Source organism: Aptenodytes patagonicus, chromosome 1 (genome assembly GCF_965638725.1).
Source record: "Aptenodytes patagonicus chromosome 1, bAptPat1.pri.cur, whole genome shotgun sequence".
NCBI classification, from domain to species: domain Eukaryota; kingdom Metazoa; phylum Chordata; class Aves; order Sphenisciformes; family Spheniscidae; genus Aptenodytes; species Aptenodytes patagonicus.
In genome coordinates, this window is record NC_134949.1 from 90367542 (window position 1) to 90379986 (window position 12445).

Here is a 12445-nt window from a genome sequence, read left to right on the forward strand (position 1 = left end):
CAACAACCGCCGCCGCCAGCGCTCTGAAGCCGGCTGAGAAGGATCCGGGGAGCCGCCGCCGCCGCCATGGCCTGCGCCGCCGCCGCCGGCCGCCGCCCGCAGTGCAGCGTCCCCAGCCTGAGCCGCCGCCAGCTGCCCCTGCGGGCGCAATGAGGAGCCGCGCCGGAGCCGCCGCCTCAGCGCCGCACTGAGAAGCCTTAGCGAGCGAGCGAGCGAGCGAGGCCGCCCGAGCCGCTTCACCTCTACTCCGCCCGCCGCGGATCCCACCGCCCCTGCCGGATCCCCTTGCGAGCGGTCGCATCACCTCCTGTCGGCGGATCCGGGAGCCCCGAGATCCCTCCGCCGGGGAAAAAATAGTCCCGTTCCCTGCCGCCTCCCTCAGAGGCGAGGGGGAAGGAGAAGAGAGGGGAGGGGGAAGAAAGAGGAGGAAGAAAAAGAAGAAAAAAAAAGGAAAAAGAGAAACCCCGCGACGGGATCAGAGGAGCCGGGCCGTGAGCCTCCGCCCCATGTGACTGGCGCCCAGGGTGGGGGCAGCGAGGCCTAGCAAACCCCCCTCGCTCGCGGCCGGGAGCAGGAGCGGGAGCGACGCCGGGGGGGCTGCGGACTGGGCGGAGGCGGCTCTCGGACCCACCGGCGCTGCCGGGAAGGATGGTTTTGTGAGAAACGGGCGGCGTGAGGAGGAGGAAGAAGAAGCCGGGCGAAGAGCGCGACAGAGACCGAGAGGGGAGGGGGCTTCCCCGGGGGGGGGAAGGGGGGGGCCCGGCGTTTCATGTGGCGCGTCCCGCCCGTTTCCTCCAGCTGAGCGAGCGAGGGAGCGGCAGGCGGGCCCGCCGAGCCGCCGGGGCGAGGCGGAGGGGGAAGGCAGGAAGAGAGAGGTGATCGGGGCAGAGCAGGAGCGGGAGACCATGTCCGGGCGGCCCAGGACCACCTCCTTCGCGGAGAGCTGCAAGCCGGTGCAGCAGCCCTCGGCCTTCGGCAGCATGAAAGTTAGCCGTGAGTATCCTGCCGCCCTGCGCGGTGGGGGGGGTGGGGGGTGGGGGGGTGGCTGTCTGTCTGTCTGGCCCTGCTGGGGCTTTCCCCCCTCCCTTCGGTGAGGCGGCGGGCGGGAGCCCGGCCGGGGGCCGAGCGAGCGAGCGGCCCCAGCCCCGGCTGAGGCAGCTCCCTTTCTCTCCCCTTCCCCCCCCATTAACCTTGAATAGGCGCACGCCGCCGCTTCGTTTGGGGCCTGTTGGACAAAAAATGCCGGTTGGTTTGTTCTCTTCCTTAGCCTCTGATCGCTGCCAGCGTTGTAAGCGGCCTCTCCGGCTAATTAAAAAGTCTTTTTTTTCCCCTTTGTGAAACGGATTGGGCGCTCCATAGCCTGTATTTCCTTATTATATCCCCCCCGAAAGGAGGAAACGAATTGCGGGCGCGCAGGTATGGCCGTGACATTCACGTTCATTATGTGTTTTTAAGCACTCCTGGCTCTGAAGGAGAGAGCTTGGAAGATTTTTCCATGCACCCGTAGATCGGGTGTGAGCACCTTTTAGTCCAGCCCATTTAAAAAAAAAAAAAAAAAAAAGAAGAAGAAAAAAAAAAAAAGGGAGGGGGAGGGGGGCTTACAAAAGGTGTCTCTCTAATATTCTCCAGGCTCTGGTAAAAAGCTCAATAGAGGGGATAAGAAAATGGTTATTTTGACATGTGAGCCTATGGAGTAGTTATTTGAAGCTCGGCATGCCTTTTCCAGTTTTCTGATCAGAGGAATATTTTTAAGAATGAGGCCCGTGCTTTATTCTGCACAGGCATGTTGGAAATGGTGTTTAATATGTGCCCATCCTTCATATTCTAGCTTGTGGGATTAGCTGGTTTATGTGAATTAAAAATATGTATTAAATCTGAACAAATGCACAGCGCGAATGGAAAAAGGCCTTGTTCTGAGTCGCTAAAGATTGGCTATATGTTTATAATAGGGAATGTCTTAATTCCTGATTTGAATATGTTTGTATTAACAACTGAATTGTTCTTCCAGATTCATATTAATAGTGTAGTTTTCAGAGATATTTTCCTTTTTCTTACGGAAACACACGGTGGCATCTTTATGGGACCTGGAATGCTTGATATGCATTACCATTCAATTGATCTATTTGATACTTGCGTACAGCCACACCTGACATGGCTCTGTGTGTGCATGTGTGCATATATCACTTTATTTTATGCGTTTCATGCCAAAGCGCTATAAGATTGTGAGCTTTTTGACAGATCAGAAATTCTGACGTTTTTCTGCACCGAAATGTCTTCCACTGCGGTTGAAACCTTGAAGAAAGCATTTGGCTCAGGGTCTGTAGTCTACCTTGTATCCGCATGATCAGCGTGCCTGCAGCACTTCAAAAAACATGGGTGCAGTTAACCCATATTAGCAGCATTAAGAGCGTATGTTTGATCAGGTCCAGCATTAGCAGTTTTTTGAGGATTCTTGAACTGTATGGAGAAAAACTGTGGGTGACTCCATTTTAATTTATTGATTTACTTTATGCGCGTGTGGAATAGGAAGCAGGTCTTGATCAGTATTTCTGCAGGTGGCTGTCTAAACCAAGCGAAACCTAGACCTGTCATGCTCAGCAACTAAATTTGTCTTATTCAAGCTATACAGCTTGATTCTTGAAAGGTCATTGATGCTCCTTTCCCGTTTATTTGAGGTCAAAGACTAGACAGATGCTTGCCTGTGAAGAGGGTGCTAACTGATGCAGACTAACAAGTTTGCAAATATGATTCAATCCCAAGTGTATAACACTGAGGAAGAAACAAAGGCCGTAGCATAAAGAACACGCACTTGTGATAACCCCCACAGTCGCTCTAGTCATGTGCTCCTGGTCCTTCTGCTGTCTGGAAAAAAATGTCAGAACAAAGCAAGAGAACCACATACAAGGACTCTGTGGGAAATGCAGTTTATATTTTCAGTTAATCCATCCATGTAAGATAGTCCAGGAAGTTAACTTTTGTTTCTGCTTTGTAAGAGAGAAAAATTCCTGGCTGTCAAAAAGGGTTATATTTTTCTCATGAGTTTTGGTAGCATCTTATGGCATGATGTATCAAGTTATCTATTACCAGTGTTGAGTGCTTGGGAAAAAAAAACAAACCCACCCAAAACAAAAAAACCACTTGTGTGGTGAACACAGAGTTTGCTCGGCTGTCTCATTTTGCTATATATTTACAGACTGATACTTAGTTACATTCTGAGCCCTTTTGAGTGAAAGCTGGGACAAAAGAGTCCTTGTGTGGTAGGTGAAAATTGATGGATTGGTTATCTTCTGAGTCTCTGGGACATCTTTAGTACCTCTGCCTTGGTGCAGGTCTTTTCTGAGTCATCAGGGAGCAAAACCTGACTTGTTTGATGTCAACATTTTTGCTTTTATTTGTAAGCCCGGAGTAGTGGCGAAATTAAACGATGAAGTCACTCTTGCTCTGGTGTCTCTGCAGCTATTGCTGCTCCTGGCTGAGCACTGCAACAGTTATCTAGTAAGGATGGATCCAGGCAATGAGGAAAGGATTGATAAGGTAGTGGAGGAGGGCTCATGGATCCCTGTGTTACCTGGGAGGAGCAGTACTGGAACCATATGGTGATTGCTCTTCTCTCCAAGGTATATGGGGGAGAAAGAGTGAGCAAGGATTTTCCATCTCTTCCGTGCGTAATTTATTAGACTTAATTCATGAGACTTTATTCTCAGAAGTTGGTAAGAAAGCCTGAGCCTTGAATGAAAGGATGGGAGATTACCGACAGCTGCTTCTCCTCTGGCTGTTGGGAAAGATGACTTCTCATGCATGCTGCTCTCATTCCTCTGTAATAGACGTTACAAGGGTTTTAACATCTCTGCAAGAGTAGAAACCCTGTGGCCTTCTTGTATCTCTTTCAAGCCATACCAGCATCGAGTACCTTCTGAAATCTGACTCTTTTTTGTTTATTTATATTTTGGTGGTTTTGAAATCACTCCACCATTCTTTCCACCCCACCATATGGATTTCTACATTGAAGTAATTCTCAGGTAGGTTATTCTTTGTGCAGGTCTGTATTGCTGGGTTTGTAGGCTTTCCCTGCACAAAAAAAGAAGTGTGTGTGCTCCTTGTGTTGAGCCTGTCCCTCAACAGGAGGGAGCTGAGCTTCCAGTTTTCCACTTGCTGATACTATCAACCTGCTAGTTATAGTATAAGAGAAGAGGTATGAGCTTGAAGCTTTCTTTTGTTCTTCACCTCGTTGTTCTTGCATTGTTTCCCAAATGGGACAAAAATAATCCTGAAATATAAAGGGTAGTCATGCAACACATGACCAAAAATATCTGTATAAAAATAGAAGCCTCGAAGTTTGCAGTTTGAGAATTTTCATCTAATGACTGTGGAATTGATTTTTTTTTTTTTCCCCCCCTTCCCTGAGCTTCTGGAAAAATAAGTGTTTCAAGTAACAACAAATCCTTGTAGACAGCAGTACTTATTGTAACTGTAGCCAATTATCTTGTTGGTCTGCAGTAAATAACGTCATGGCTAATGCTTGCCATGAAGAGTTTTTTGCTCCATGTGCGAGTGTCATGGCTCTGTAATTGGTTGTGCAGAATTTGTTAACTTGGAGGGTGAGGAAGGCAATTTTATTTGCTGTAGCTAATTCTGATGTTGTACACATACTCTTGGTTGCAAAATCAAAGGACAATCTTGTAATAATTAATTTTGGACTCTCTGGAAGAATGTTACAGTGGTGCCAAACTTGGTTTTTGTTGAAGTTTTTCTTTTCTTCTTAGATTCACTGTTTTTTGTACTGTATAATCTCCAGAAAGCACAATAGCTTGGTAAACCTATATTGCTGTGTACTGTTCACATGGTACTACTGCTGGCATTTGAGCGTGATGCATCTTTCGTTATTGTAACGGCTCTTTAAAAAGCGGTTCATGAAAGAGTAAAGTCTGGGAGTTTGTTGCTCTGTTACTAGCCACTCCACAAGCCAGAACATAAAAGTGAGTGCTTTTTAGGTAGCATGTGGCATCTAGGTGACAGTTTAATTTAATACTGTGTGATGTCCAGGTAGGTGTGTAGGAAGAGCCTTGGAAAAGAGCACTCTGGGCAACTTCAGTGAGAAGGAATGAGTGGGGCTGTTGAAACTGGCGAAACGATTGAGATAATGCCACCTTCTGTTTCTCAACCCAGTTAGGGTAGGGCCCTCTCTATTGCTTTGATAGCAGTTTCTGCCTAATTGGTTTCTGAAACTGGAAGCTGCCTATCCTGCTCTCCTTGCTGGAGAGAAGATGATCACTCCCTTCCAGAAGCCTGCTGAGCGTTATGTGTCGGGCCGTCGCAAATCCTAGCCCTGTCCAGCTTTCTGACTGCTGCTGGGTGAACAGCTTTCCTCATGCCTAAACTTGAAAAACATTGCACTAGTGGGGTCAGCTAACGACCACGTGCACTACAGTGAAAAGTATCTCATGCTATAGTGCCCCAAAGTCATGCCTTGCAGTCTGAAAAGGAATAAAACGGCTGTCTGCTGTACGTAATTCTAGCTGCCAAACTGTTTTCTCTCTATTCATGTCATTAGGGGTAGTTGGCTAGAAAAATAACTAACAAAAAAGTGAGACCTACAAACAGAACCTGTCAAATGATAATTTGACTAATTATTCTGCTGTGTCCCCCACGTCTTACTTCTGTGGGTTGGTGGTTTGGTTGGTGGTTTTTTTTTTTCTTCTTGTAAGACATATTGGGGTTTATCCTGAACCTTTTCTTCTCGTTCCATCACTGTTCTGCACGTTTCCTCTTCCCTATACTGCTTCCTGGAGGTGATCCCCTATTGTTTTATCACTTGATTCACCTTTTGTATTTCTTAGCAATATTTTAACCATCTTGTTCACCTATTTACACAGCTGTGGAAACCCATATGGCTTATGGTGTATGTTCCTTGCCTGAATGCATCCTGGCTCTGGAAGCTGTTGTATCACTTCATCCATTAACTTGATAGGGCCTTGTAGGTATCATAAAGCAGTGGTGGTTTATGTACTCTGATCTTTTTCTTGGGGGATAAGAAAAGAAGTAGTTCTTTGGCATATATTGCTGAAGACCACCCCACAGGCTGAAGGGTTTCCCTCTACTGCCCCAAGAGTTCTTTAATTTTGATGTATTAGATCTTTAAGTGCTATTTTAGATGGAACATAAAGGATTTTTCCAATATTGGTGTCCAGTTTACTCATCGCAGGTCTCCATAATGATACGAATCTGTGGGATATTGGCTATTGCTGTTCCCTCACCCTGTGCTCTTTCTTGAACTGGATGGATGAGTGATGTGAAGAAGATTCTGAAAGCCTATAGGGTATCTGTGTCTGCAAAAAGCCTGCAGGTAAAGCTTTGTGCTGTGACCAGCTCTAGCATTTTCTGAAATGAATTAATGCTAAACCCCTTAGTTATTGGAACACATTAGCTAGTAGTATGCAAGGTGATTGGGGAACAATTGCAGCCTCTTGGTTCAAGCTGTTGGAGTCTTTTTGTTTTGAATGATTTGATGAGTCTCATTTTAAATTGGAAGGTCTGTTACCTTTGAGTTTCCAGAAATTTCTATAGACTTAAGACTTGAACATTTTTCTGGAGTTCTCTCCCTTTTGTTTTGTTAAAAAAAATTTAACTTTACTCTGAGGACTTTTAGTCACCCATAGTTAGTGTGGGAAGTGCTAAAGTGGCTGTCTCCTGCAGAAGCTCTATGGCTGGTGGAGTTACTTGGCTGCTTTCTGAATTTAATGAGCGTCAGCCCAGTGCAGCCTTGAAAGATGAACAAAACTTTTAAAGTCAAGCAGCTATGAAAAGGAGCTTATTGAAAGCTTAAATGCCTCGCAAAACAGCTCTCCTCATTTTTCTTTGACCCAAGTCCATATAAAATCCAAAATTTTGTCTTGTCAGCACTTCCTTCAGTAAGCCGCACAAATAGATGCTTTTATTTATGTATGTTGAAAATAAATGCTAATTACAGCTTTTACAATGTGGCAGGAAAAGATACTCCCTCAGACATAAAGGCTCAAACCCAGGGAGTGCTGTACAGGTCAAACCCCCTCCTTTAGGTGCAAAACTAGGAACCCCCTTGGCACTTCTCATCTGATGGAGATTGTTGCTGAAGTGCTGCATGCTGCCATTGGGAAAGACATAAGTTTGGAGGCATGATGGTCTATGCCACTTCACAGTTTTGAATTGATTTACAGTGTAGCCATATATCGAGTGCATTGCAGCAATCTGGTCTTAAGGTGAGAGACATGGTAGCAAGATACACCTCTCTGAGAAATGGCTACAACATCATAGTCATGCTCAGATGAGGTGTTCCTGGTCAGCGTTTCTGTATCTCATAAAACAGAAGCCTAAAATGAAGCTCTACCTGAAGCTTTTGCAAACTAGCTTTGGATAACCACTATAGGTAGAAGAACTGCTTTCACCAAATCTTCAGAATCCCTCCTGCCTCCATTGGTACCGTTAACCGTACTGTTAACCATGCCGTAGAGAGAGGGTCAGTTGTAGTCCATGAGACAGTGCATGTTCGACTCAGTCCTATATCCTGTAACAGTGCTGCTGTGTGATGTTCTGTCTGTGCAGTAGGAGAGATGAGATGATGTGATTTCAACAGAAATCCATGTTGGAGACCTTACTGAAAGCATTTCTATATCACCCTCTGAGAATTGTCAAAAATGTGGATTCCCAGAAGTCATACTGATGTGTCTCTAAAAGAAGTGGACAGTGATTTTTCTTGTATGATCAGTGCTATCAAAGAATCTTTTCATTAGGTGCTCTCACCACAGATGACTTCCCTGTTGTTCAGAAAAGGAAATAAAGCAAAGCAGTTCATTCTGTACTTCTATCTCTTGCAGACGGGAAGTAGATCTAAGCATTTAAGGCAATTTGTGTTCTCACCTAGTCTGTCTTATAATGGAAGAAAGGAAAGTGGTAAGATAGCTTGTCAATGTCAAGCACTGCAGGTTTGTGTTTTTTGGTTTTGTTTTTTAAACAAAAGCCAAATAGCAACAGCTCCTTCTGAAGGGATGGCACCAGTCCTTGCCAAGAGTATTGCCACTTCTCCATAGCAGCAGACCAAGTATATTCTGGCTTAGCATCATCAGCTGAGGGGCTGTTGACTTAGTATCAGTATCAGTGCTTCCTGCTCATGCACTTGACTAGTGAGTTGATACTAACCGGGTGAAAGTGAGTTGCCCAGTATCTTCCACGTGATTAGTTTCTTGATGATTTGCAGGGTTTCTGCGTTAGTAAAGTGGAGTCAATTTAGCTGAAGGAATAGCACTGTGGGGTTGCAGAGGGCCTTGGTGCCTGCCATAGGAAATTCACTTAAGCTTGCTTATAAGTAAGAACTTACAGCTAAAAAAAATAGTTTCATAACTTTGTAATAGGTCTGAATAGGGCTGAGTGTCTCTTGCTTTGTAGGTTATAGTGACCAATGTAGTCATGTTGAAAGTAGTGAATGACTGTTATGCTGGTATTATGATGAGGTTGAGCTGAATTATTTAGAGATAGCTGCTAGTACTTTTCCTTTGCTTAGGTAGCTTCTGTTGATTTTATTTTGAGTTTGGAAAGCATCTCTTAAACATACTATACCACTACACATTCCTGTGATGTATTTACATTGCTCAACATGTCTCTTCAGGCAGTTGGGTGGATTTGAAGAAACCTGTTAGTAGTCCAAGTGCCTGACAGTAGATGATCATAGGAGACCTGCTGATCAGAAGAGAAAGGGAAGATGTTCCTGATTGATCCCACTGGATAATAATGCCATAGAGAGTGTACGGTACTTAGGAATACTGTGCTGTTGTGCACGCATGAAAGTAAGTGTTTGAGTGTAGCGGCAAAAGTTGCCACAGGCTTTTGGATCAGAGCACTTAGAAGGAGAGAAGTTGGGTGTTGGCTCTGAAGTTATAACCAGAAGGGAAGCAGCAGCTGAATTTTTCCAACCAAGGCAGACTTCTTACAGCCACAACTGTAGAACATGGTCTGTTTTGACTTTTTTAGTAGGAATATGATTCTTGTCGGCTACAAGCCCTGTAGTTCAAAGAAGTATCTTTTGCCAGGAATGTAGGCAATTGTTTAATTTTCAGACAGGCCAAGAATATGTTTTGCAGAAAGATAAACTAAAATGTGACTGTTGCTGCAAAGAAGAATTTAATTTTTCTTTCAGTGTAGAAAGAGGAAAAACTATTTAGTCACAGTTGATAGCGCCAATCTCTTTGGTTTTCTTGATTCACACCCTGCTGCAAACAGTTACATAGAACCTATATTATTATTTGTATCGCATCTATCATGTGCTTCATTTGTTTTAAGTATCTATATAAAAAAAAAAAAGTAACACGATGAATTGACCTGTATGAGTGGGTTTCCTTGAGGGAGGAAGGGGACACAAATTCATCAGTCTAATAAAGAGAATATTTGGTTGTTGGCCAAGTAAACATGAATCATTTGGCACAGATCTGCATCCCCGTGAATGAAGTCCATAGCCATAAATGAATTTCCCCACATTTGTGGGAGGTTGAGTATCAGCATCAGAAAAAATGCTTTGTGCCTTGCTGAGAGAATAAAAGCTCTCTGGCAAGGCATACTTTTTGCAGGTGAGTAGATGTAAGGCTTCTGGAATGGTTTTTCTTTACGTATACAATTGCTCAATTGAAACCTAAAGAAGCGGAAAATAATGTTGTCCTTGAGAAGATCGTATCTGTTGACCATTTAACTTCTAATCTTGCAATCTTGCTCATGATTGTATGTACTGGCTTGGGAGCCAGAAGTATGTATAGTGTAATGCAGTGTAGTAGTTGCAAGTTAACATTTTTTTTCTGTGTTCCTCAGAGAATAGAGAAACCTTACTAATCAAATTTCAGTTTTAGAGACTTTGAAATAGGTTTACAAAAACTGTTAATTTCTGATTATGTGTTTTAGTAACCACAACAGACTGCAGAGTTGATTTGAGTCTTGGGGAAAGGCTTTAAAGGCCCGTGGAAAGCTAGGTGGTTTTTTTTTTCCTGTTGCCTGGTTTTGTTTTCTAGTGGATTAACTAGTGAATGTACTAGAGACAAAAGCATGAGGTTTGTGCAGAATGGGAGAACTTTACTATTCCAGAAACTTTGGGCCTGAACTTCAGATGATATTCATCAGTGGGAGGGCAGGGACAGCTTTGATTGCAACTCCCAGAAGGGAAGGTACTGGCGTTTTTAAATTGAGCTCAACTTTGAGCTTGCTCTTCCTTGATCAGTGCAGGAGGCATGAGTTAGTTTGGGGTTATGCATAGATTTTTATTATGCAATTGACACGGGGATGGCAGTTGACTATGTTTGTTGGACTCTTTACATGTCTGAGTAATAAAGTTCACCAGCAAATTCTCTGAATGTCATTCAATCGGAGTGTGTTTTAGAAATATAGTTGGCTTAATAGAAGATCTTTGTAGGGTAATGAATACTACCAAATCTGCAAGTCTCTTCTGTTTCATGATAGGCTTAACTTCAATGGATTGAAGCTTCTCTTCGGCTGGAGTTACTGGCTTTCAGTGTCCACAGAAGCTGACAAGGGCATTGCTGGGATCTGTGACAGCAAAAGAATGGCGGCTGTTTTCCCAGGAGGCACATTTGAAATGCCTGTGGGATTTTGCAGACAGGTATAGATATTCATGAGGCAGCAAACGACATTTTCTGTGTGGAGTCAATGCTTTGGCTTTATGCAATAGCCTGTGGATTTATTTTTTTTTATACACTAGATTATTTTTTCACTGGTAATGTTTGAGCAGTTCATGATTGACTGTAAGTTTTGATTATAGTGGGCCAACTCTAAAATGGAGTAGTGCAGAGATGTTTATGCTATGTCCATAACTTTTCATAATTATGATACTTCAGAAATACTCATATTGAGACAATGACATTGCTCACCCATTTCAAAATATCTGGTGAAAGCCTAATTTTCATTCTTACCTGGTGGCATAATTACAAAATCTAAATTTCTTTTAGAGTTACTTTAGAACGTATAGTAGCTACATATGCCTTTTAATTTATTCAGACATTGTGGGGGCATTGTTTTGGGTGGGGTTTTTTTTGTTTATTTTGTCTTTTGGGTTCTTTTGGTTTTTTTGAAGAGCAACTGGATTCAGGAAGGGATTCCTGATAAATTGTCCTCTAGCAGCTCCTTTTACTCTATTACTTTTTACGTGTATTTGTGAGTGTAGAGAGACACACACACATATGCATTGTCAGAAATATGATATGGAGGGGAGGAGATGATCTAGGTTTCTGAGATCTGGAATTTAAACCTAGACCATGTGTGAAGGCTTTGCTTTAGAGCTTCTGCTTTGAAGCCTTTACAGACTGCTTTAAAATGTTCTGCCAAATCTGGGTTGACTAACTACATTTCTGTAGACCAAACTTGGGAGTAATGTTTTAATACTTGAACAATAATTGTTTTGTCAGAAATAGTGAACCTGTTTCTCATTTGACTTCGTATGATATGTTCTGTGACTTGGTAATGTCCTATCCTACTAGCATTAACATTTAATTTTGATGCTGCTAAGGGAGCTCTGAAAGAAGCTGCGTTGCAACCTAATGTGCTGTCTTCTATAACTCTAAATGACTTTTTCCCTTTGAGTGTTGTGTCTATGGGAGACTTCTCTCCTGGTTGCAGATTTTTGCGTTTAGGTTCTCAGCAAGCCAATTGTTAAAGAACGTACGGTAAGGTAGGAAATGGGATTTCTGACTTTGATAAATTGTGAAGATTTTTGTGTGTATGTGGCTATAAAATTGAGTATTTTTAAAACTTGTAAGAGGTTAGTTTTCAAGTAAGGACATAGTCACTATGTGACTTTAAAATAAGACTTTGCTTTCATTCAATGAGTTTAAAAGTTTTTGGTACAGGGTGAGGCTTGAGACACACTTAAAAGTTTTTTGCAAGTATTTGCAGCACTAGTTAGTGAACCTATAACAATCTGTACTGAACGCTGGGATTCAATACCCATGGATTTTTTTCAGGATATTATTGCAAAAGCAAAAAAATACCAAACACCAGAAACCCCAAACCAATTACAACCCTACACCTGTAGTAGATGTACGTCTGTCTTTTTTTTTAAGGAAATTATAGTCTTCTCTGTCACGTTTTTTTGACTAGGTGATTCAGGCATTGCATTGAACCGTTCTTACTGTGGCATTGTTATGACTAATATATGGAAAAAGTATGGAGATTTGATAATGCTGTTGATATTTCAAGCTAGGTTTGTGCCAATATAGCATCTACGTTCACATAAATGCAGCAAACCTGTGGCCTTTTCTTGTTCTAAATTTTGGGTAGGTTGATTTTGCGCCTTAACGTATGAGTACAAAAGTTTATATTTACTTCCAAAGCTGCTCATGGTATTCTTCTTTGAGTATCTGGGAAGACTGGTAACATGCAGGTTTTAACTTGCTTATTTTGGCTGTTCACACTTACTGTG

General features: G+C 43.0%; 1 protein-coding gene across 2 annotated transcripts in view; it reads left to right on the forward strand.

Annotated features, from left to right (window-relative positions):
- The first annotated feature begins 777 nt into the window (after positions 1 to 777).
- Positions 778 to 12445, forward strand: part of GSK3B (glycogen synthase kinase 3 beta) — a 157605-nt gene continuing 145937 nt past the window's right edge. For both annotated transcript variants that reach the window (XM_076348543.1, XM_076348552.1), the window contains exon 1: positions 778 to 993. In XM_076348543.1, the coding sequence (XP_076204658.1) occupies positions 906 to 993 (88 nt within the window). In that variant the 5' untranslated portion in view covers positions 778 to 905. The remainder of the gene's footprint in view (positions 994 to 12445) is intronic.